The following is a 26365-nucleotide window of genomic DNA, read 5'->3' on the forward strand; positions in this document are numbered from 1 at the left end:
GGCTAAAGTCACAACTCACAATGATTTCGTCATTTCGAACTTCGATAACTACCCAAAGTACCATGCCGGATAAAACGGGGTCAAAACCCGAGCTCAAGGGTATTTCTGTTAAATTATACAAAGGAGGACCCTCCGTTGTAATTTTACCAACCCTTAAACCCTATCAGACCTCTCCAACCGCGCCTATAAATACTAGAGCAGAAGAAACACTTCCTCGCAGCCAAGCAGTGTTTATCATCTTCCTTCTTGCTTACATGGGATCTTGTGTCTGATATTCTCAGTCATTGGACTAATTGAGTCCTCTGTTTTTTTTCTTTGTTTTTTTTTTTTTCGTCTATGATTGTGTTTAATGGTTTAGGGTTTTAGATCTGTGTTGTTTCTGTTCAATGGTTTTAGGGTTTAAGATCTGTGCACAATAAGCCGATGCTCTGGATGATTCAAAGGAAGGAAGCATGGTGATGTGCACAGAAATTGAATTTACGGGTCCGCATGTCTGCCCTCTCTGATCTTCGCTGATTTGAGGGCCTGGTTACGACCCACATCTTCTTTCTCGATTGTTTTTTTTTTTTTTTTCATTTTGTCTTTGTGATTTTTGTGCTTGGTTTCTTACCAATACATGCTGGTGTGCAAGAGTTTCCCTTTAAGCTTTACTTGTATACACAACTAAAGCTGTTACATTCTTCCTGTCGTTCTCTCTGTTTTTCTTGGTCTCTTTTGGGTGTAAAATTTTTGGTGGATAAATGAAATTGCAGAACAAAAATGTAGGGAAATTTCAGGCCTATAAAGCTTTGATTTTGCAAGCTGTTTTTCAGAAAACAAAGTTTCATTCAGAATGAGGGTGCTAAGCTCATCTATGTGACATTTCATGTAAAAGACAATTCCTAAATTGAAGTGTGGTCAGGGAATTTCAAGAAAATCTGGGTTAAGCTTTTGAGGACTTGGGCATTTTATTTGGACAGAAGCCACGGAACCTTAAACATTCGGTTATTGATAGCCAAACTGAACAATAAGAAGGGTTAGAATTCAACCCAAGAAAAGCAGTAAAACCATCGGTACAGTATTTTTCCAACATCAGACAAAGCTACGCATTACTAAAACTACACAATTGGGTTCAATTGTGGCCCGGTTTGAGAACAATGTGTTTGCCATGGAGCGTTTGGTCCTAGCTGGTGTAGCATTGTGAAATACTGAAATTAGCAGGTGCACAAGAATCATCAGGTTGATGAATCCATAACCCACCTTCTTTGAATCCTCGGGAGTACTTGACTATCAGCTACTTATATTCTAGAGCTAAATAACCTGCAATATTTTACGGGCAGTCTCTGTTTTTCTAAAAGAGTTTTGAATGAAACAATTGCAAAAACCATTTGTCTTTTGCAGGATCCTAAGATCGTCTAAGACTATTGCATTTGTTGAGATGATTACTTGATTACTAGACGACCGCGTTAAAACCAGAACAATATATAGGAAAACCAACATAGCAGAAATTTTAAATCTAATTGGTTAAGTTATAGTTTGACCGGCAATTAAACCCAAGAATTAATAAATCAATAAGGAACGTAGATAATTCAATTTAAGCAAAACCGAACAATAAAGTAGATCATTCAATTCAAGCAAAACCGAACAATAAAGAGGAATCGGATTAACTGAACCCATGAAAGCACTATAAAATAAACCACTAAAAACCTTTTGTCCAACATCAAACAAAACAACCTTGCATTAGCACAGTTAATTAAGCACAAATTGCACGTTTGGCTTTAAGAATGGCTAGAGTTGATCAAAATGTGTTTGTCAAGGTAGGTTTGTTGTTAGTAAGTGTAGCACTATTCATGTCATCATTTGCAGCAGCTCAAGAATATGAGGTTATTTATCAAGTTTCTGAGGATGCTGCGGCGAGCCCTATTGGCATCGAGGTTGACTATTTTGTCATTAATGATGAAAACGGTCAATATGCGTTGCCTCCTAACCAATCTTATAAGAAGTTAGATGAATGTGTAAGTAAGATTACATGATATTATGCTGAAGAGATCTTGCCCAAAATTTTTAAAAGCGAACCTGTCACTACGGATAATTGCAAAGCCATTCTGCATTTGGGATATGATTGTCACATTCGGTCAGTGAAAACTCTGCCCTCACCTCTGGAACTAAAAGAAAAAGCTTCTGAGATAATGCCTAGAAGTGAGCAGATTTGGGAAACATGTGCCTTTGTTGCCCCTTCTCCTTTCTAATTGATCTTATTGCACACTAGCTCATGTAATCCATCCATACAAAATAGTTAATTACAATATATTGAACTGGGAGCTTCTTTTTGTCATCATGTTAAATTTAACAATGTCTAAAAATTTTAAGCCCTTTGGAAACTCTTTGTTTTTTTTTTTTTTTGAAAAACTACAAATGAAATATATTATAGTAATAAGATAGAATATAACAGAGTGAGCAAACTCATGATTTGAACCTTGTACTATTTGGGAAATTATAACATGGTCCCGGACCATGGTACACGTGATGGTCCGAATTGATGTCATTGATCCATATGATTTGATTTATTTTTTATTGCTTTTTTTATTTAATTTTTCACCATATGCATGGTTCCCACCAAATTCGAGTTCATAGATAAGAATAATACACAACGACTACTCTGTTTATACCAACAAAAAATATCTCGCCTTGCAAGCAATCTAACTAACTAACTTCACACGCCGAGCAAGCAATTGTGGTACACTAAAGCTAGGCACTTTCAGAAAGCTCGTGGAGATATCCTTTTCAGCATAAACATTTATTGTAAAAAAAAACAACAAGACCATAACTATGGGCTCTTGACAATCTCTTGCCAGGCCCTACAGCCCAAACCTGAGACCTAGCCCATAAGCCCATTCCCAGGCCCAGTCCAGGGCAATCAAAGAAAGTAATAACAGGAGATAGTCTACCTCTGCCATAGACTAATCCATGTCGAAAGGTCATGTCAAAACGCTTCCTCCTCCTAGCCACAAAAGATAAACTAGGATTTAAACTTCAATCAGTGTTAACTGAATTTGAATCAAGGTATGGGGGTTCCACGCTTAGAGACTTTTACCAACTCCACCACTTGTGGTGGTTTACAAGACTAAACTTCTACCTTTTATTTAGCATATGCTCAATAATTTTTTAGGTAAACTCAAGGAAATAAAAAGTGTTTTGTAAATAATAAGAGCATCTTTAGCAAACTTTCTATTCTAGCTCCTTAGCTATTTTGGAGAGTATGTTTAGCTTTTCATCTATTTTAGCAGCTGCACCAGACTTTTAAATGGTTCTCCATTATAACTTTTAGCTATCTCGCCCCTAAATATAGAGAGCGAGATGAGGCTCTCTATAATTTAAAACATTTATTTTAAATTACTTTATGTAATTTATGAATACATTTAAACTAATTAATTTTTATTTAAAAAATAACATAAATTCAAAACTAGTTAAAATAGAGTGCATTGATGCAGACGTATTTCTAAAATGACTTTAGCTAGTTTAGCTAAAATTTAACTAAAAATGGCAAGTATTGCTAAAGATGCTCTAAGTGCAACAAATGTAAGGTAATTTCAACCATAATAAAAAAGTGTAGCTAGTTTTGTATCTAAATTTAAAAGCAGTGATTATTCAGAGATTTAAATAAATAACAGATCTTAAAACCGATGTAAGAATAACATAAAAGAGTGGGATGAGAGTGGAATGTTTAACAGTATCACTTGATCAACGCATGTTTAGCAGTAACATTGCAAGTGACGACATTGCAATTCCAACCTATCATAGTATCATATATATCCATCTAGGATGAATAGATGTAACCAAACATTGTTTCACTTGAGTAAACGTAAATCAATTCAATAAAACAACTTAAACATTAATTGGGTTTGAATGAATTCATGAATGGATGCACAATATAAAAACACGAGAAAAATGGCAAAGATTTAATTCCTCCAAAATTTATCTAAAGTTAGTTGTCTTCAATTTAACATGGCAAGATTTGTCATGGTTGGTTTGGTCTTTGCAAGTGTATCATTCCTCATATCATCTGCAGCAGCTCAAGTTCTTGATTATGACTATCTACCCGATGAGTCCATTATCCCTGCTACCTCTGAAGATCATGAAGCCTACACTCCAGTTACGATCGAGTATGGGTTTTCACCAGAGCTGTTCCGTGGATATTATGACAATTTAGACCAATGTGAAGACAACTTCAACCTAAATTGTGTTAAAGAGATTTAACGCGGTATGTTCAAAACCGAGCCTCTTAATAAGAACTATTGCAAGAATCTTGTGCAGATGGGATATGGTTGTCAAAGTAGGTTAACGAAACTTGCGAACCCGAGAAATAAAGCAAAAGCTTCCATGGCATTGGCTAAGAGTGTGCAGATTTGGCAAAAGTGTGTCTCATTTGTTGAAACTGGTCGATTCCCTGCTGTTCCTGCTCCTTTATAATCTCATCTTGTTGTATATCAGTTGACCCCAGTTTGAAACTAGGATTGCCCGCATTTCCTGCGCGCCAAGAAGATCGCAGCACCAGGTCCCAGAGCCTCAACCTCCACCAGGCCCGGAGGATCCAAACCAGTTCCAGTCGACCTGGGAACCACGAGCGTCGCCATCTCGGACGACGAAGAGTCAACAGTCACCTGCACCGGTCCAACAACCACTGGCGACACCAAACCGTTGTCGCAATCCGCACCAACATGATAAAGAAACCACAGTCCTTACAGATCCCATGGCATCTTTCATACTGAAACTCCAGCTCTACAGACAACTCTGGCGAGAACCGAAACTCCCTCCGAGCCCAAGCCCTTCGCCTCACATAGTGAATCAGACAGATTCGTAGCACAGAGTCCTTCCTCTGCAACGCCACCATATCGGGATATACCATTGTTTCCCTTTCAGCTACTTATATTCTAGAGCAAAATAACTTGCAATTTTTTACGGGTCACTCTCTGTTTTTTTGTGTCTATTCCGTGAAAAGTAAAGAGAGCTTTGAATGAAACAATTGCAAAAACCAATTTCCTTTTTTGCAATGAGGTTCCTAAGATCGTCTAAGACTATTGCATTTGTTGAGATGATTACTTGATTACTAGACGATTGTGTTAAAACCAGAACAATATATAGGAAAACCAACATAGCAGAAATTTTAAATCTAATTGGTTAAGTTATAGTTTGACCGGTAATTAAACCCAAGAATTAAGAAATCAATAAGGAACGTAGATAATTCAATTCAAGCAAAACCGAACAATAAAGTAGATCATTCAATTCAAGCAAAACCGAGCAATAAAGAGGAATCGGATTAACTCAACCCATGAAAGCACTATAAAATAAACCACTGAAAACCTTTTGTCCAACATCAAACAAAACAACCTTGCATTAGCACAGTTAATTAAGCACAAATTGCACGTTTGGCTTTAAGAATGGCTAGAGTTGATCAAAATGTGTTTGTCAAGGTAGGTTTGGTGTTAGTAAGTGTAGCACTATTCATGTCATCATTTGCAGCAGCTCAAGAATATGAGGTTGTTTATCAAATTTCTGAGGATGTTGCGGCGAGCCCTATTGGCATCCAGGTTGACAATTTTGTCATTAATGATGAAAACGGTCAATATGTGTTGCCTCCTAACCAATCTTACAAGAAGTTAGATGAATGTGTACATAAGATTACAGGATATTATGCTGAAGAGATCTTGCCCAAAATTTTTAAAAGCGAACCTGTCACTACGGATAATTGCAAAGCCATTCTGCATTTGGGATATGATTGTCACATTCGGTCAGTGAAAACTCTGCTCTCACGTCCGGAACTAAAAGAAAAAGCTTCTGAGATACTGCCAAGAAGTGAGCAGATTTGGGAAACATGTGCCTTTGTTGCTCCTTCTCCTTTCTAATTGATCTTATTGCACACTAGCTCATGTAATCCATCCATACAAATTAGTTAATTACAATATATTGAACTGGGAGCTTCTTTTTGTCATCATGTTAAATTTAACGATGTCCAAAAATTTTGAAGCCCTTTGGAAACTCTTTGTTTTATTTTTATTTTTTGAAAAACAAAAAATGAAATATATTACAGTAATAAGACATAATATAACATAGTGAACAAACTCATGATTTGAACCTTGTACTATGTGGGAAATTATAACATGGTCCCGGAGCATGATACACGTGATGGTCTGGATTGATGTCATTGATCCATGTGATTTGTATTAATTTTTTTATTGCTCTTTTAATTTAATTTTTGACCATATGTACGGTTCCCATCAAATTCGAATAATATTATTAGCTCGGACCATCACATTTGTTTTTGTTATAAAAGAGACCATACATATTATATGTCTCTTGATTCATAGATAAGATTAATACACAACGACTACTCTGTTTCGACAATCATGACATAGAGTAGTCTATACCAACAAAACATATCTCGCCTTGCAAGCAATCTAACTAACTACCTTCAGAAGCTGAGCACGCAATTGTGGTACGCTAAAGCTAGGCACTTTCAGAAAGCTCGTGGAGATATCCTTATCAGCATAAACATTTATTGTAAAAAAATAACTAGACCACAACTACGGGCTCCTGCCCTTTAAAAGGGTCAGAGCTCTTGCAATCTCTTGCTAGGCCCACAACCCAAACTTGAGACCAAGCCCATAAGCCCATTCCCAGGCCTAGTCCAGGGGCAATCTAAGAAAGTAATAGCAGGAGCTAGTCTACCTCTGCTAGTCGTCACCGCTGCCGCCATGCTTTCTGGCGGACGACCCCTCTAACGCAGCATCAGTACCACCTTCCTTCGGTGACCAAGCACAGATCAGCAACTCGATCAAGGCCGGAATTGAGTGATCAAAAAACCACAATCGGCCAAACTGAGCGACCAATCAGAAACCCAGATTCCTCTCGATCTCGATTCCAACCGCCGCCGCAATCAGTAGAAGCCTCCTCTTCAGCCAATCAAAGTCGCGCCAACTCCTCTTCTACTCCTCAAAACAACAAACTCGAATACCTGCTCCAAGCCGCATACCTGCTTCCCTGCCTCACCCTAATACCTTGCTGGACAACTAGAGATCCCGCCTCTGCTAAATTTGATCTGTCGCCGTCAATCTCTATGCTCAAACCCTAGGTTTGCTCGACAGTGAATAGTAGATGGAATATGAAATTAATAGTTTATTTCACTACATGTTCGGACCATCACATGGTAATGCCACATGATAGTCCGGAACCACAAAATAATTTCCCTTGTTTTTCTTGTTTATTGCCCATTGTGTTGTGTTTTTTTTTCTTTGTTTTTCTTTTTTTAATACAACAAGGTCCAAATTAGGCAGGACCAAAAGCAAAATACCCAAGCAACAACCTTAGAGAGAAAGAGTCGCCAAAGTAATGGCACCGCCATGAACCAAAACAAACCAGCATGAACGATGACGATTCGACCAAAGTCAGAGAGCTTGGATGATGCAACCGCAAGAAATTGAAGAACGCCTAAGAAACCTAAATCCAAATACACCAACAAGGTGCAACAATCTCCATAGCTTATCACCTGGAGAGGAGCTTTAGCCACCAACATAAACCAAAAAACCAAAGCAAGAAAAAGATTAGGCAGATCCACCATGGATCAGAAGGCCAGTCACCCAAAGGATGAGCAGACCAACGTTGCACTAGCGGGTAGAGACCCAAGTGGATTATATCGCCAATCCTGCTTAAGACGACACTCCAAGGAGCGAAGACACAATTAGGGACTGAAGGAAAACGATCACAGGCTACGAGAACAACTGTGCTAACAAGGCTGAACCTGAGCATTTAGAGGCCTAGTGAGAAAATGTGAATGAAAATCAGCCCCGAAAAAGTATAAATAACACATCAAATCTGCCATCAGAACTATACCACTATTCTAATCCATTGTAACATTTCCAAGATATATAACAATTTAACTGAGGTGTCACAAAATTGGAAGACTTCGATTTTTGAAGGCCTTGTGCTGCAGCACCCACCCCACACCCTTAGAGCTGCCCCGAAGTGCTAAAGAGAAACAAATCAAGAGAACTAAATACAACATATATAGAAAAAGGCAGTTTGGGCTTGAGGAGAGAAACAACAATGCACAACGACACAACAAAAGGAAAAGCAAGCGAGTGAGAAAAAGAAGAGAACACCTCCAATTAAGTATGAAACCCAGGCACAAGCGCCCCATAGAGGCAGAGACAGTTGCCATCGACTCTCAACGTGAAGAAGGAGAAACTAAGAGCAAGAGGTTAAGCCATCTCTATACAATGTTTGGTGATCTCTTCCATATATATATATATATTTTGAATTTATTATAGTAGAAGTTATTTGCCTCTCAAAAACAAAGAGGTGTGCTTTGAATTGTGAGACATACAAATCCCCCAACACCTATGAAGAAATAATGTGGAGAGTGCATTTTAAATTTCTCAGTTCGCAGTTAATTTGTAGAAAAAGTGATGGTGAATTTAGTTAAATATCTGACATTGTAATTAACAGTATCTTTCTTAAAAAATGAAAAGACTAATATTTTTTTTCTTTGATCGAGATGACACGGCATCTTCAACGGCTTTATAGGCCAAAGACTAATCCGTGTCGGGAGGTCATGTCAAAACGCTTCCTCCCCCTAGCCACAAAAGATAAACTAGGAATTAAACTTCAATCAGTGTTAACTGAATTTGAATCAAGGTGTGAGAGTTCCACGCTTAGAGACTTTTACCAACTCCACCACCTGTGGTGGTTTACAAGACTAAACTTCTACCTTTTATTTGGCATATGCTCAATAATTTTCTAAGGAAACTCAGGGAAATAAAAAGTGTTTTGTAAATAATAAGAGCATCTTTAGGAGATTTTCTATTCTAACTCCTTAGCTATTTTGGAAAGTATGTTTAGTTTTTCATCTATTTTAGCAGCTGCACCAGACTTCTAAATAGCTCTCAATTACAACTTTTAGGTATCTCGCTCCTAAATATAGAGAGCGAGATGAGACTCTCTATAATTTAAAACATTCATTTTAAATTATTTTATGTAATTTATAAATACATTTAAACTAATTAATCTTTATTTAAAAAATAACATAAATTCAAAAGTAGCTAAAATATAGTGCATTGATGCAGACGTATTTGTAAAATGACTTTTTAGCTACTTTAGCTAAAATTTGACTCAAAAATGGCTAGCATTGCTAAAAATGCTCTATGTGCAACAAGTGTAAGGTAATTTCAATCATAATAAAAAAGTGTAGCTAGTTTTGTATCTAAATTTAAAAGAGATGATTATCTAGAGATTTAAATAAATATCAGATCTTCAAACCGATGTAAGAATAACATAAAAGAATGGGACGCGACACAGCGGAATGAAAAACTATAAGTTCAGTAAGATGTTTAGCACTAACATCACTTGATCAATGCATGTTTAGCAGTAACATTACAAGTAACATTGCAATTCCAACCTATCATAGTATCATATATATCCATCTAGGATGAATAGATGTAACCAAACATTGTTTCACTTGAGTAAACGTAAATCAATTCAATAAAACAACTTAAACATTAATTGGGTTTGAATGAATTCATGAATGGAAGCACAATATAAAAACACGAGAAAAATGGCAAAGATTTAATTTCCTCCGACATTTATCTAAAATGTTTGGCACTAAAAACTGTGGGCCAATGGATTGTGAATTTCATTCATCACACGGCAGAATGACCATTACATTCCCCGCTGTCATATATAGACAAACAGTAAGATGTGGTAGCTAGTACCGACAGTGGTACGTAGGAATATGCATAGTGTCATATACATCTATAGACATCTATTGCTCTATGATTACAAATATCTTGAATCATTTTTTAGTTCTAATCTAGAAGATTTGCTAGGATGCCTCAAACAAGATAAATAGGGTGCACAAAACAAAAGTGCATAGGTCTCTAAAAAGGAAATTATTGGAAATAAATAAGCTAAAAAACTATCTAAAACCATAACAACCCTGTGAAGCCCTAAGAGTCCAAGCCCAAAGCCTAGAGAGGATCAGCTCAACCTCAGCCCAGTCACCACTTCGTCCCCACACCGATTGCATTGAACAACACAGCTAAAAAAATCCTTACCGCTAGATCCCCCTTCGACGGAAACGCCACTTCAACAACCTAAAAGTTTCAAACATTAAATATTCCCAGTAGATCCGAACCCGACTAGATTCAAACAACCTGAAAGACATTCAAAACATCCCAGCATCACCAGAGGCCGATGTCTCACATGGAATGGATGAGGAGCAAGAACCAAATCCATCCCATTATGTCAAAGACCGCCCCTGTAAGCACAACCACCGCGCCTTAGAAGTGATAACTAGAAAAACCAATGCCAAAAACAATCCTGCCAAAACTTTGCGCGTAGCACTCCCAAAGATCCATCGCTAAGCACTAGTATCCAAACACCCATTCGCCAGCAGAACCACCCCATTGGCCTGCCTAAACGTCATGGTCGCTGCCGGACAAGTAGGAATCCGCAGAAGTGGACCCTCTTTTCCTAAGGTTTTTTAGAGCATCGATATGAATCACAAGAATACTATGTCATTTATTCACTTTCTCCCAATACTTACGAATAAAGGTGGCAAACGGGCCGCTAGGGCAGCGCACGACACGAGCCCTGCACATTTAAAAGCGGCCTGGCACGACATGAGCCCGTTAGCGACCTGGTATGACCCAAACACGTTATTCTAACTGGTCGGGCTAGGCCGAGAAACATTGGCCTAATGATCCGGCTTGGCCAAAGCCCGTTATGGATCCGACACGGCCCGAGCACGACGTATTGCAGGTCGCCGCCTAGCCCGTTTCTATAATGTAATTCTTTTTAATAATATAAAGATAATATATAATTTGTAAACAATAAACTTATAACATTAAATTTTAAAGAATAGTTTTCATGGTACATGTTGCAACTATTTAATGAATATTTTTCGTTTCTATAGTACAATATTTGTTATATTTTTTATAATGTAAAGATAATATATAATATATAATTTATAGACAATAAATTTATTACATTAAATTTTAATGAATAGTTTCTAGTAGCACATGAGTTACAACTCGTATTTATAATACTGCGCTCGACTAATTTTAATTTTAGGCACGATACAAAAGGTACAACCCTTTTTTTGGCCCGACACGAGCACGGCTTGGCACGTTGTGAACTTAGGCCGTAGGCCGGATTGGGCTTAATGTTTTAGTATATAGGCCGGCCCGAAGCCCCATTAAGTGAGTTGGGCTGGCATGTTTGCCACCTCTAGTCACAAAACATAAGAGATATTGATCAATCGAGAATTAAATGTACTTTAATAAATGGATAGTTATGACAACATTTTGTCTTAAGTGATCCATCAACCATGCCATTTAATACTCATGAAAAACTGAAAGAATTAAAATCTCAAATGTACAATCTCTTTACATTATGTTTTAAACATGAACTATTCAAATAATGTAATTGTAAAATAAGAATACGTTAATGGCCTCCCAATTCAATGCGTTGTTATTCTGCAAGCTCCATAGAATTTAGATTCTATTTCGTTCCTGGTGGTCGGTACCTATAGCCTAATATGGTTGGGCTTAAAGCTAGGAAAGAAGCAAACACATATTGACAACTTGGAGCAAGCTAGCAACAATAATGCATGTTTGTGAAAAGCTTCTTGAGGATCGATGACACATATACTGTTCCGATCGAACTACCTAGCCAGAAGATTCTACCAATTCAAATTCTGTGATATACTGATATACAACAAGATGAGATTAGAAAGGAGCAGGAACAGCAGGGAATCGACCAGTTTCAACAACTGAGACACACTTTTGCCAAATCTGCACACTCTTAGCCAATGCCATGGAAGCTTTTGCTTTATTTCTCGGGTTCACAAGTTTCGCTAACCTACTGTGACAGCCATATCCCATCTGCACAAGGTTCTTGCAACAGTTCTTATTAAGAGGCTCGGTTTTGAACATACTGCGGTAAATCTCTTTAACACAATTTAGGTTGACGTTGTCTTCACATTGGTCTAAATTGTCATAATATCCACGGAACGGCTCTGGTGGAAACCCATACTCGATCGTAACTGGAGCGTAGGCTTCATCATCTTCAAAGCTAGTACGGGTAATGGACTCATCGGGTAGATAGTCATAATCAGGAACTCGAGCTGCTACAGATGACAGGAGCAATGATACACTTGCAAAGACCAAACCAACCATGACTAATCTTGCCATGTTAAATTGAAGACAACTAACTTTAGATAAATGTCGGAGGAAATTAAATCTTTGCCATTTTTCTCGTGTTTTTATATTGTGCTTCCATTCATGAATTCATTCAAACCCAATTAATGTTTAAGTTGTTTTATTGAATTGATTTACGTTTACTCAAGTGAAACAATGTTTGGTTACAACTATTCATCCTAGATGGATATATATATATATGATACTATGATAGGTTGGAATTGCAATGTTACTTGCAATGTTATTGCTAAACATGCGTTGATCAAGTGATACTGTTAAACATCCCACTCTTTTATGTTATTAAAAGAGTGGGATGTTTAACAGTATCACTTAATCAAGTGATGTTAGTGCTACAGTTGACCCTAGTTTGAAACTAGGATCGCCCGCGCACCAAGAAGATCGCAGCACCAGCTCCCAGAGCCTCAACCTCCACCAGGCCCCACAGTTGACCCTAGTTTCATTCATAACATGGCATAATGACCATTACATCTGTACATACCTCCAACAATATGGAGTATTTACTACATCACCAAGCATAAGCAACACCCTCTTTGGGACACCCACAAGCCATGGTGAGGCCCAACCGAGACATCCATCTTGTAGCCCTATGTTCAAGCTACGCTACAGTATTCGGAAGTCGCAAATCCGTCGCCGGGAAGCCACCTTCCCGGCCTTGCCAAGTTGCCTCCACAATATGCTTTTCTAGACTAGAATAGTAACTTTGAGTCCCACATCTAAGAAAATGTAAATGAGGGAGCCTCCTTCCCCTATAAAAGGAGACTCCTTCCCACTTACTCACAAGACCATTACATCTCTTGTAATCTTGTTGGGCCGCAAGGCTCGACACACTAGTACACATTCAAGTGGACGTAGTTTCCCGCTAAGGCGGGAGACGAACCACTATACATCTTGTGTCAATCTCTCTCTCTCTCTCTCTCTCTCTCTCTCTTACTTATCGTTAATTAGATCCCCAACGGATCCAAACGTTAACATTGGCGCCGTCTGTGGGAAGCCGACACACAAAGGCTTCGTCACCTACCACGAACTTTGACCCATTTGGGCCGGTCAATGCTTGGTCAACGCTGGAAGGGTATGGTCAACGCTGGCAACAAAAAAAAAAAAAAAAATTTTGCTGCCAATTCTCTCTGGACACCCAGAGATCTCCTTTGGCCACCCTCCTTCTTCTTCGTTCCATCCTCCGCCAGCAAGGCTTTTCCGCTAAGCAATCCCTCCGCTGAGCTCACGGTCATGTCCAAGTCTCCACCACACTGGGCCTCCGCCAGGCTTTACGGCAAGGCAAAGTTTGAACGGCACTTACCACCAAAGTATCGACCACTATACAGCAACACCTCCAAAGTCTTTGACGCACTGCCAACAGCTAAGCAAACCTCCTCCAGGCAAGGTCCCTTTGCGACCCGTCAAGCGTCGATCAATAATCGAAATCTTAGCGGCCTGCCAACTTCGAGCCTTGTCCACTGATCAACCCCCGCTGGACGACCTCCTCTGGACAACATCTCCGCCGGTCAAAACTACCGCTGACAAAATTTTCTTCAGCAGACCACCAGTTGGCTCGGACCACCGCTAGCAAAAAATTCTTCCGCTGATCAAGCTCCTCCGCTGTCCAAGAGAGCCACTAACCAAATGCTCCGCTCCGCTGGACGAAAAACTCCGCTACACATCTTGCACCAACCGCCCTAACATTCAGCGGCAAAATCCTCCGCTGATATCCATCAGCGGCACCAGCGAACTCTCTTTCGTCGTTCAGCGTCAGCATCATCAATATGCAATCGTTGCGTTAAGGTCGCTAGTCATCTTCAGTAAGCAGCAAGAGCAGCGCCAACGCACCAGCAACAGGCGCTACGGGCCTCCAAGCTGCCTCCGCTGGGCACCACCGCCGAGCTGCCTCCACTGGCAACGCCTCCCCGGGCACCGAAACCGCTAACCTCCGCCAGACACAAAACGCTGGCCAAAGCTTTTCTCCAGCTGACTAGGGCATCACCGCCCAACTTCCTCCGCTCCGCTAGGCACCGCCAGCAAGCTCTACTGCTACCACCAGTAGGTAATCCTCCGCCTGAAACGGATCGCTAGCCAACCTCGGACGGAAAATCTTCCGCCCCACTGTACACCGCCAATCTTTGGTGCACCACCATGTGCAGCGCAGTCCACCGACCATCTCCTGCTAGCAAATCCCAGCGGCAAAACTTCAACGAGCACACCTCCACCGCTAGCCATGGCCCGAACAGCCTCCGCTAGCTGGCTACCTCCTTCTTCGCTAGCCTCCGCTACACACAGTTCCGCCAGCCACAACCGCCAGCAAGGCTCCGCTCCGCCGGCCGCCGCTGAGCAGCTTCACCGTTGGGCATCCCCGAGCTTCACCCTTCACCGTTGGGACATCACCGCTGCAAATCACTAAACCCAGCAACCACTTATATGCTCTGGACACCCATGGATGGCTATGTTCTTCTCTGGGCACCCAGAGTTCTTGTCCGACCAAGCATCTCATGCTCCTTTCTGTGAAATCGCATTCTCCCTGCACATTTCAGAGCAATACTTGAACCAGATAAGTCTGCTGTTATATATCTCCGAGCTATATATACTTTGATGTCTACTTATGCTATCTACACATGCTTACGAGTCCATGATAGCATGTTTACATATATGCACATATGTGTTTTCTGGTCAACTGAAGCATAAATATGTATCAACTAAGCAATATGATATTTTCAAAATGGCTTTGTGTCTTGGCATCATGCATGATGATCAGTTCATTCCCAAACGAATGTGTCATTAAAAACAGGTCTCAATGCCATGCATATTTCCAGCACATTCTGTTTGATTTGCTAGCCTACCTAATTATATGATACCACGTATCAGTACCATAGTACACTTGCCCGGTACACAATCCATCCCAGTACCGCTTAACACATAAGCTCTTATAGCTTAAGGGCTACATGCATGTGATTCGTAATGGTGTCAAAGATGACAAAACTGTAGGCTATATACAAATATATACTTAATTGCATGGAACACGTAACTTAAAGCATCACTAGCTTATCTTTGTATGTTTAATTACAATGCTTGACTGCTAAAGCATGTTCCATCACATTACACACATGGCCCCACTAAGCTATCAAAATATGCTATGTATAAGATTGATATGGCACTTACTTTGCGCTCAGTTCCTATATATTTATCATATAGGCACGAGCACTACAATTTGGGCATCTACTACCTACCCATGTGTGTCACTAGGCTTGAGCATATACATTTAATTGATGCTTCACTTTTAATGGCCTTACTCAAGTGCTCCACCATTCTTCTCCGATCAATGCACTTAACAATCATTTAACACTTCAAAAATGATTACATGAAGCATGCATTTAGTCCATCTAACATGGCCAAATTGCAATTCATCTTAGATTGCTTATACACTTTGCTTCACATCTTATCAAAATACATGCAAATTATTTATGTTGATTTTACAAATCTACATATTAACCATCTATTTTGTTTGAAGGAAATTCAACTATTTCTATTGAGCATTCAACCGCAACTACGAGTTGACGTACATTATCGAAGTATTTTATCCGCCACAAGCAAATGAACCTCAAATCGGCATAAGATAAGTGCCTTCCTCTTATCTTTACGCTCTTACAATTTGAGCTACCGCCGATGCCATGACTATACATGCTTCCATAAACTTTTAAGCATGCCTACAACATTTCGTAGATTTGGCAACACTTTCTAGATCTCACACACTAGATATGCCATGCTTCACATACCGATCTCAACGATCTCTAAGCATTCCTACAAAAATACAAAATGTTATTAGCATCCACACTACAAGTACTGCCTGCACATGACATGCTTCTATTTAATTGCAAAATTAAATAAATGTGGGACACTCAAACAAAATTTTATTACTTGCTCTATTTTGTTTGCCATGTTTCATACAAATACACACTGTATGAGTCTATGGTCACCGCCAAGCGGTAAGGCAACGCCTCATAATGACAATGACCGCTACGCGGCATTGCAGTCAAGCTTTTCTCCTTCGAGAAAACAGCAAGGGACTAGTTAACACAGCCCACGGCAGCCATTGATCCGGCAGTTAACCCTGACGCTTGGGTATCTAAGATTGGGCTCGCTACCCAACACCCTCTGCTCCGCGCAGCTCCCCTCATCAAACAATTTTTCGACCATCCGGAGGTCTATAGCCAGGAGTGGGGGACTCCTCGCAGGGCCTAGCAGGGGCCCACCCGAAAGGGCAAAAGCGTTCGCTCCAACCAATTCTAGACGGACGACGCACTAGCACTAATTATGCTTGATATACGGCACAAAGCTACGCTTTGGTATCAACCCGCGAGCACACCCTCCTTGACTGGGGACTTCGGGGACTTGTACATACAGCCCAGCATAATTAGCAACGGTCACGCTCATGCCTCAGGGCATCACCTTCGAGCTACCCGTTAAAGCCTCAGCGGCCTTCCCGGCACCTCGAGCTTCCGCTCATGCCTTCCCGGCACCCACGAGCTTCCCGCTCATGCCTTCCCGGCACCCCGAGCTTCCGCTCATGCCTTCCTGGTACCCCGAGCTTCCGCTCATGCCTTCCCGGCACCCCGAGCTTCCGCTCATGCCTTCCCGGCACCCACGAGCTTCCCGCTCATGCCTTCCCGGCACCCCGAGCTTCCCGCTCATGCCTTCCCGGCACCCCGAGCTTCCCGCTCATGCCTTCCCGGCAACCCCGAGTTTCCCGCTCATGCCTTCCCGGCAATCCTCGAGCTTTACGCTCATGTCTACTCGACACACCACACGTTAATGGAACATTGAATTCTTCTACCATTTGTCACTTACGACAAATTGAATTCTTTTCTCGTTCCATTAATACGAGCGACAACCAAGCAAACACAAGCGTTCACGTATTCATCATTCACGAATTACAAATGCTTACCTTCGCAGTGCTCATACAACTTACATTTATCATATGCAATCCACGACCATACGCACTCTCGAGTTTGTACGCCATAATTGATCGTACTCGGCGCCATTCGCATGTATACATCAACATGTATCACGCACCCCATACGTGCATATATGCCAACGCATATCATTGCAACTCACATTTGTTACCCAATGCAACGAGCATTCTACATATGCCTGTTTTTTGTCTTTGTTGTGCAGGTTAACGAGTCCCTTCTTGCTTACGCAGTTCGGGGACTTGTAGGGGCTCCGTGCCGCCCGGTTACTTATGCTTGATGACTTCGTGGTTATAACTCCCCAACCAAGAAGCTCCTCTTACTTGGGGACTTCGGGGACTTGTACATACCTCCAACAATATGGAGTATTTACTACATCACCAAGCATAAGCAACACCCTCTTTGGGACACCCACAAGCCATGGTGAGGCCCAACCGAGACATGCATCTTGTAGCCCTATGTTCAAGCTACGCTACGGTATTCGGAAGTCGCAAATCCGTCGCCGGGAAGCCACCTTCCCGGCCTTGCCAAGTTGCCTCCACAATATGCTTTTCTAGACTAGAATAGTAACTTTGAGTCCCACATCTAAGCAAATGTAAATGAGGGAGCCTCCTTCCCCTATAAAAGGAGACTCCTTCCCACTTACTCACAAGACCATTACATCTCTTGTAATCTTGTTGGGCCGCAAGGCTCGACACACTAGTACACATTCAAGTGGACGTAGTTTCCCGCTAAGGCGGGAGACGAACCACTATACATCTTGTGTCAATCTCTCTCTCTCTCTCTCTCTCTCTCTCTCTCTCTCTCTCTCTCTCTCTCTCTCTCTTACTTATCGTTAATTAGATCCCCAACGGATCCAAACGTTAACAACATCAAACTAGTTTCATTCAGTATATCACAGAATTTGAATTGGTAAAATCTTCTGGCTAGGTAGTTTGATCCGAACAGTATATGTGTCATCGATCCTCAAGAAGCTTTTCACAAACATGCATTATTGTTGCTAGCTAGCTCCAAGTTGTCAATATGTGTTTGCTTCTTTCCTAGCTTTAAGCCCAACCATATTAGGCTATAGGTACTGACCACCAGGAACGAAATAGAATCTAAATTCTATGGAGCTAGCAGAATAAGAACGCATTGAATTTGGGGGGGCATTAACGTATTCTTATTTTACAGTTTCATTATTTGAATAGTTCATGTTTAAAACATAATGTAAAGAGATTGTCCATTTGAGATCTTCTTTCAGTTTTTCATGAGTATTAAATAGTTGATGGATCACTTAAGACAAAATGTTGTCATAACTATCCATTTATTGAAGTACATTTAATTCTCGATTGATCAATATCTCTTATGTTTCGTCAGTGGAGGTGGCAAACATGCCATCCCAACCCACTTAATGGGGCTTCGGGCCGGCCTATATACTAAGACATTAAGCCCAATCCGGCCTACGACCTATGCCCACAACGTGCCAAGCCGTGCTCGTGTCGGGCCAATAAAAGGGTTGTACCTTTTGTATCGTGCCGAAAATTAAAATTAGTCGAGCCCGGTATTATAAATACGAGTTGTAACTCATGTACTACCAGAAACTATTCATTAAAATTTAATGTAATAAGTTTATTGCCTATAAATTATATATTATATATTATCTTTATATTATAAAAAATATAACAAATATTATACTATAGAAACGAAAAATATTCATTAAATAGTTGCTACATGTACCATGAAAACTATTCTTTAAAATTTAATGTTATAAGTTTATTGTTTACAAATTATATATTATCTTTATATTATTAAAAAGTATTACATTATAGAAACGGGCTAGGCGGCGACCTGCAATACGTCGTGCTCGGGCCGTGTCGGGTCCATAACAGGCTTTGGACAAGCCAGGTCATTAGGCCAATGTTTCTCGGCGTAGCCCGACCAGTTAGAATAACGTGTTTGGGTCATACCAGGTCACTAACGGGCTCATGTCATGCCAGGCCGCTTTTAAATGTGCAGGGCTTGTGCCGTGCTCTGCCCTAGCGGCCCGTTTGCCACCTTATTCGTAAGTATTGGGAGAAAGTGAATAAATGACATAGTATTCTTGTGATTCATATCGATGCTCTAAAAAACCTTAGGAAAAGAGGGTCAACTTCTGCGGATTACTACTCGTCCGGCAGCGGCCGTGACGTTTAGGCAGGCCAATGGTGTGGGTCTGCTGCCGAATGGGTGTTTGGATACTAGTGCTTAGCGATGGATCTTTGGGAGTGCTACGCTCAAAGTTTTGGCTGGATTGTTTTTGGCATTGGTTTTTCTAGTTATCACTTCTAAGGCGCGGTGGTTGTGCTTACAGGGGCGGTCTTTGACATAATGGGATGGATTTGGTTCTTGCTCCTCATCAATTCCATGTGAGACATCGGCCTCTGGTGATGCTGGGACATTTTGAATGTCTTTCAGGTTGTTTGAATCTAGTCGGGTTCCGATCTACTTTGAATATTTAACGTTTGAAACTTTTAGGTTGTCGAAGTGGCGTTTCCGTCGAAGGGGGATCTAGCGGTGAGGATGGTTTTTAGCTGTGTTGTTCAATGCAATTGGTGTGGGGACGAAGTGATGACTGGGCTGGGGTTGAGCTGATCCTCTCTGGGCTTTGGGCTTGGACTCTTAGGGCTTCACAGGTTTGTTATGGTTTTAGATAGTTTTTAGCTTATTTATTTCCAATAATTTCCTTTTTAGGGACCTATGCACTTTTGTTTTGTGCACCATATTTATCTTGTTTCAGGCGTCCTAGCAAATCTTCTAGATTAGAACTAAAAAATGATTCAAGATATTTGTAATCATAGAGCAATAGATGTCTATAGATGTATATGACACTATGCCTATTCCTACATACCACTATCGGTATTAGCTACCACATCTAACTGTTTGTCTATATATGACAGCGGGGAATGTAATGGTCATTCTGCCGTGTGATGAATGAAATTCACAATCCAGCTTAGAATTGATTCAGGAAAAAAAAATTATCGATTTCATGGTTTCTTTGCGGAAATAATAGATGCAGATTCATTAATTCTAAATGATAGTGGCCAGACAAATAAAATTTTTGGTGGATAAATGAAATTGCAGAACAAAAATGTAGGGAAAGATTGTAGGCCTATAAAGCTTTGCATTTGCAAGCTGTTTTTCCGAAAACCAAGTTTCATTCAGAATGAGGGTGTTAAGCTCATCTATATGAGATTTCAAGTAAAAGACAATTCCTAAATTGAAGTGTGGTCAGGGAATTTCAAGAAAATCTTGGTTAAGCTTTTAAGGACTAGGGCATTTTATTTGGGGATCCTTTATTTGGACAGAAGCCACGGAGCCATAAACATTTGGTTATTGACAGCCAAACTGAACAATAAAAAGGGTAAGAATTCAACCCAAGAAAGCAGTAAAACCATCGAAAACCTTTTTCAAACATCAAACAAAACTACGCATTACTAAAACTACAATTGTGTTCAATTGTGGCCCGGTTTGACAACAATGTGTTTGCCATGGTGGGTTTGGTCCTAGCAAGTGTAGCATTGTTAAATTAGCAAGAGCAAAAGAATTATCAGGTTGATGAATCCATAACCTGTCATCTTTGAGTCCTAGGGAGTACTTGACTATCCGTTCCCATCATCGGGATATACCATTTTTTTTTTTTTGAGGGAAACGGAATCTGGTTCCATTAATAACAACGACCTCACTCGGTCAAGCTAGAAGGATCCGAAAATCCTTCATAGTACAACTCAAAGAGCAATACAGAATCTAAATAAAGCAAAAACCGAACTAAAAGTCCAAAAGCAAAATCCAAACTGAGAAAACAAATTAGGGAAAGCAAGGAAAAAGCATAGACCTACACAACACCATGCAAGCAACCATCATGCCGCTTTGACGCCTAAGACCATTATGGTGTACACCGCAGCAAGTATCACAACAAAAGCTTCCACAAGGCCAATATAGGTCAACAAACCTAACCCTCTAGGAGAGGGGTATCTTCCTCCACGACAGCCATCTCCAGAGATGGTACAGGCTTGGGCTTGTTCCGATGACCATGAGGACGACCCTTCTTCTTCGGCACCTTTCCCACAGCAACAGAAACCTCCACCAATCCGTCACCAAAATCCATTGGCCCAACTGCCAACTTCAACCGCTTCCCAGCCTCAGCCCAATCATCCTCACGTGATTTGTGCAAGCCCAAAATCTTTTTTTCGAACCCCATAATTTCATTGAGCCCAGCAGCCTGTCCCACAGGCCCACACGGCCCATTGCCTCTTAGCCCCACAGTTGACCCTAGTTTGAAACTAGGATTGCCTGCGTTTCCCGCACGCCAAGAAGATCGCAGCACCAGCTCCGAGAGCCTCAACCTCCACCAGGCCCTAAGGATCCAAACCAGTTCCAGTTGGCCTGGGAACCACGAGCGTCGCCATCTCGGACGACAGTCACCTGCACCGGCCCAGCAACCACCGGCGACACCAAACCCTTGTCGCAATCCGCACCAACATGATAAAAGAAACCACAGTCCTTACAGATCCCATGGCATCTTTCATACTGAAACTCCAGCTCTACAGACAACTCTGGCGAGAACCGAAACTCCCTCCGAGCCCAAGCCCTTCGCCTCACATAGTGAATTAGACAGATTCGTAGCACAGAGTCCTTCCTCTGCAACGCCACCAGATCGGGATATACCATTGTTTCCCTTTCAGCTACTTATATTCTAGAGCAAAATAACTTGCAATTTTTTTCGGGTCACTCTCTGTTTTTTTGTGTCTATTCCGTGAAAAGTAAAGAGAGCTTTGAATGAAACAATTGCAAAAACCAATTTCCTTTTTTGCAATGAGGTTCCTAAGATCGTCTAAGACTATTGCATTTGTTGAGATGATTACTTGATTACTAGACGATTGTGTTAAAACCATAACAATATATAGGAAAACCAACATAGCAGAAAGTTTAAATCTAATTGGTTGAGTTATAGTTTGACCGGTAATTAAACCCAAGAGTTAAGAAATCAATAAGGAACGTAGATAATTCAATTCAAGCAAAACCGAACAATAAAGTAGATCATTCAATTCAAGCAAAACCGAACAATAAAGAGGAATCGGATTAACTCAACCCATGAAAGCACTATAAAATAAACCACTGAAAACCTTTTGTCCAACATCAAACAAAACAACCTTGCATTAGCACAGTTAATTAAGCACAAATTGCACGTTTGGCTTTAAGAATGGCTAGAGTTGATCAAAATGTGTTTGTCAAGGTAGGTTTGGTGTTAGTAAGTGTAGCACTATTCATGTCATCATTTGCAGAAGCTCAAGAATATGAGGTTGTTTATCAAATTTCTGAGGATGTTGCGGCGAGCCCTATTGGCATCCAGGTTGACAATTTTGTCATTAATGATGAAAACGGTCAATATGTGTTGCCTCCTAACCAATCTTATAAGAAGTTAGATGAATGTGTACGTAAGATTACAGGATATTATGCTGAAGAGATCTTGCCCAAAATTTTTAAAAGCGAACCTGTCACTACGGATAATTGCAAAGCCATTCTGCATTTGGGATATGATTGTCACATTCGGTCAGTGAAAACTCTGCTCTCACGTCCGGAACTAAAAGAAAAAGCTTCTGAGATACTGCCAAGAAGTGAGCAGATTTGGGAAACATGTGCCTTTGTTGCTCCTTCTCCTTTCTAATTGATCTTATTGCACACTAGCTCATGTAATCCATCCATACAAATTAGTTAATTACAATATATTGAACTGGGAGCTTCTTTTTGTCATCATGTTAAATTTAACGATGTCCAAAAATTTTGAAGCCCTTTGGAAACTCTTTGTTTTATTTTTATTTTTTGAAAAACAAAAAATGAAATATATTACAGTAATAAGACATAATATAACATAGTGAACAAACTCATGATTTGAACCTTGTACTATGTGGGAAATTATAACATGGTCCCGGAGCATGATACACGTGATGGTCTGGATTGATGTCATTGATCCATGTGATTTGTATTTATTTTTTTATTGCTCTTTTAATTTAATTTTTGACCATATGTACGGTTCCCATCAAATTCGAATAATATTATTAGCTCGAACCATCACATTTGTTTTTGTTATAAAAGAGACCATACATATTATATGTCTCTTGATTCATAGATAAGATTAATACACAACGACTACTCTGTTTCGACAATCATGACATAGAGTAGTCTATACCAACAAAACATATCTCGCCTTGCAAGCAATCTAACTAACTACCTTCAGAAGCTGAGCACGCAATTGTGGTACGCTAAAGCTAGGCACTTTCAGAAAGCTCGTGGAGATATCCTTATCAGCATAAACATTTATTGTAAAAAAATAACTAGACCACAACTACGGGCTCCTGCCCTTTAAAAGGGTCAGAGCTCTTGCAATCTCTTGCTAGGCCCCACAACCCAAACTTGAGACCAAGCCCATAAGCCCATTCCCAGGCCTAGTCCAGGGGCAATCTAAGAAAGTAGGGGCCGTGACCACTTACCCAATTTTAACCTAAAAAATGCCCACTTGCTCCACCAAGAGTTTTTTGACCCCATTTACCCAATTTAATCACAAATGACATTTTCACCCCCAATCAAATTATTAAAGTACAAAATTCTCTCTCTCCTCCTAACGGACTCTATCTCAGACTCTCTCTCTCTCTCTCTCTCTCTCTCTCTCTCTCTCTCTCTCTCTCTCTCTCTCTCTCTCTCTCTCTCTCTCTCTCTCACACACCTCCTCCTCCTCGTTGGAGCGTCGGAGCCCAAGAATCCGATCCAGGGCGGTGAAGACTTCACTGCAGAAGTCGTCGCCCGGCAAGCCGATGACGATGATGAAACCTTTCTGGCGGATTTGGGACAACTCATATCTGTTTCTCGATCCGAATCTTGGCCGGGTCTTCCATGGGTAACCCGACGGCGACGAAGACTCAAGGTGGTTGAGGTTGAGGTCGGCGGTGGTGCGGTGGAGGAAGAAGCCGCAGGAGACGAGCTCGTCGGCCCAAAGCTTGAAGACCTGCCTGTCCGATATCGAGTTCAAGATCTGCCGGTCCGATTCGTCCCCACTCCCCAGTCATTCTGATCTGGTGCCCAGAGCAATTCTAGGTGCCCAGATCTTTTTTTTTTTTTTTTTTTTACAGTGTGAACTCCGAGAATGGTGAAGGAAAAAAAAGTTAACGTGTAAAATTGAACATATAAATGGATCAATTGTGTTTTTAGTGTATTCATTTTGGTTCACTTGAGGGCAATAATATGATTACTATGAGGCAATACTATGCGTATTGGGGGGCAATAATATGATTACTAGGGGGCAATAATATGATCAATTGTGTCTGTAGTGTATTCATTTTGGTTTTGGGAGTTTATACAATTCACTGGACGGAAATAATATGACTATTGGAGGCAATAATCAGATTATTAGGAGGCAATACTATGCGTATTGGGGGGCAGTAATATGATTACTGGGGGGCAATAATATGATCAATTGTGTCTGTAGTGTATTCATTTTGGTTTTGGGAGTTTACAATTCACTGGACGGAAATAATATGATTCTTGGAGGCAATAATATGATTTTTGGGAGGCAGTAATATGATTTTTGGGGGGTAATAATATGATTACTGGGGGGCAATAATATGGTTACTGGATATTATTATGGACTGGTTGCCGGATTCAGGTCACCGGTCGTCGGATTCCGGTCACGGTCATAGGATTCCGGTCACCGGTCGCCGGATTCCGGTCACCGGTCGTCGGAGGCCGGCAAGGTGGAGGATGACTTCTCCCTCTAAGTGAAAAAGAAGGAGAGGGCAAAAAAGTCTCAAAAGAAAATTAAAAAGAATTAATTGGGTAAAGGGGAAATAATCCCTTAGAGTGTTTTGGGTAAATGGGTTTAAAAAACAGTTGGTGGAGCAAGTGGGCAATTTTTAGCCTAAAATCGGGTAAATGATCATTTCCCCAAGAAAGTAATAGCAGGAGCTAGTCTACCTCTGCTAGTCGTCACCGCCGCCGCCATGCTTTCTGGCGGACGACCCCTCTAACGCAGCATCAGTACCACCTTCCTTCGGTGACCAAGCACAGATCAGCAACTCGATCAAGGCCGGAATTGAGTGATCAAAAAACCACAATCGGCCAAACTGAGCGACCAATTAGAAACCCAGATTCCTCTTGATCTCGATTCCAACCGCCGCCGCAATCAGTAGAAGCCTCCTCTTCAGCCAATCAAAGTCGCGCCAACTCCTCTTCTACTCCTCAAAACAACAAACTCGAATACCTGCTCCAAGCCGCATACCTGCTTCCCTGCCTCACCCTAATACCTTGCTGGACAACTAGAGATCCCGCCTCTGCTAAATCTGATCTGTCGCCGTCAATCTCTATGCTCAAACCCTAGGTTTGCTCGACAGTGAATAGTAGATGGAATATGAAATTAATAGTTTATTTCACTACATGTTCGGACCATCACATGGTAATGCCACATGATAGTCCGGAACCACAAAATAATTTCCCTTGTTTTTCTTGTTTATTGCCCATTGTGTTGTGTTTTTTTTTCTTTGTTTTTCTTTTTTTAATACAACAAGGTCCAAATTAGGCAGGACCAAAAGCAAAATACCCAAGCAACAACCTTAGAGAGAAAGAGACGCCAAAGTAATGGCACCGCCATGAACCAAAACAAACCAGCATGAACGATGACGATTCGACCAAAGTCAGAGAGCTTGGATGATGCAACCGCAAGAAATTGAAGAACGCCTAAGAAACCTAAATCCAAATACACCAACAAGGTGCAACAATCTCCATAGCTTATCACCTGGAGAGGAGCTTTAGCCACCAACATAAACCAAAAAACCAAAGCAAGAAAAAGATTAGGCAGATCCACCATGGATCAGAAGGCCAGTCACCCAAAGGATGAGCAGACCAACGTTGCACTAGCGGGTAGAGACCCAAGTGGATTATATGGCCAATCCTGCTTAAGACTACACTCCAAGGAGCGAAGACACAATTGGGGACTGAAGGAAAACGATCACAGGCTACGAGAACAACTGTGCTAACAAGGCTGAACCTGAGCATTTAGAGGCCTAGTGAGAAAATGTGAATGAAAATCAGCCCCGAAAAAGTATAAATAACACATCAAATCTGCCATCAGAACTATACCACTATTCTAAT

The 26365-nt window shown here is 40.9% G+C and overlaps 3 protein-coding genes and 1 non-coding gene across 4 annotated transcripts; 3 read left to right on the plus strand and 1 right to left on the minus strand.

The window, feature by feature from the left end:
- Window positions 1–439: 439 nt before the first annotated feature.
- Window positions 440–544, plus strand: LOC112168557. Its single transcript, XR_002924318.1, has one exon. It is a non-coding gene; the product is annotated as a small nucleolar RNA snoR100 (small nucleolar RNA).
- Window positions 545–5417: 4873 nt separating this feature from the next.
- LOC112164167 lies at window positions 5418–5882 on the plus strand. The gene has a single exon (XM_024300398.1). The coding sequence runs from the start codon at window positions 5418–5420 to the stop codon at window positions 5880–5882; it is 465 nt and encodes a 154-aa protein (XP_024156166.1).
- Window positions 5883–11759: 5877 nt separating this feature from the next.
- Window positions 11760–12224, minus strand: LOC112164168. Its single transcript, XM_024300399.1, has one exon. The coding sequence runs from the start codon at window positions 12222–12224 to the stop codon at window positions 11760–11762; it is 465 nt and encodes a 154-aa protein (XP_024156167.1).
- A 10203-nt stretch (window positions 12225–22427) lies between these two features.
- On the plus strand, window positions 22428–22892 carry LOC112164169. Its single transcript, XM_024300400.1, has one exon. The coding sequence runs from the start codon at window positions 22428–22430 to the stop codon at window positions 22890–22892; it is 465 nt and encodes a 154-aa protein (XP_024156168.1).
- The last annotated feature ends 3473 nt before the right edge of the window (window positions 22893–26365 follow it).

Source organism: Rosa chinensis, chromosome 5 (genome assembly GCF_002994745.2).
Source record: "Rosa chinensis cultivar Old Blush chromosome 5, RchiOBHm-V2, whole genome shotgun sequence".
NCBI classification, from domain to species: domain Eukaryota; kingdom Viridiplantae; phylum Streptophyta; class Magnoliopsida; order Rosales; family Rosaceae; genus Rosa; species Rosa chinensis.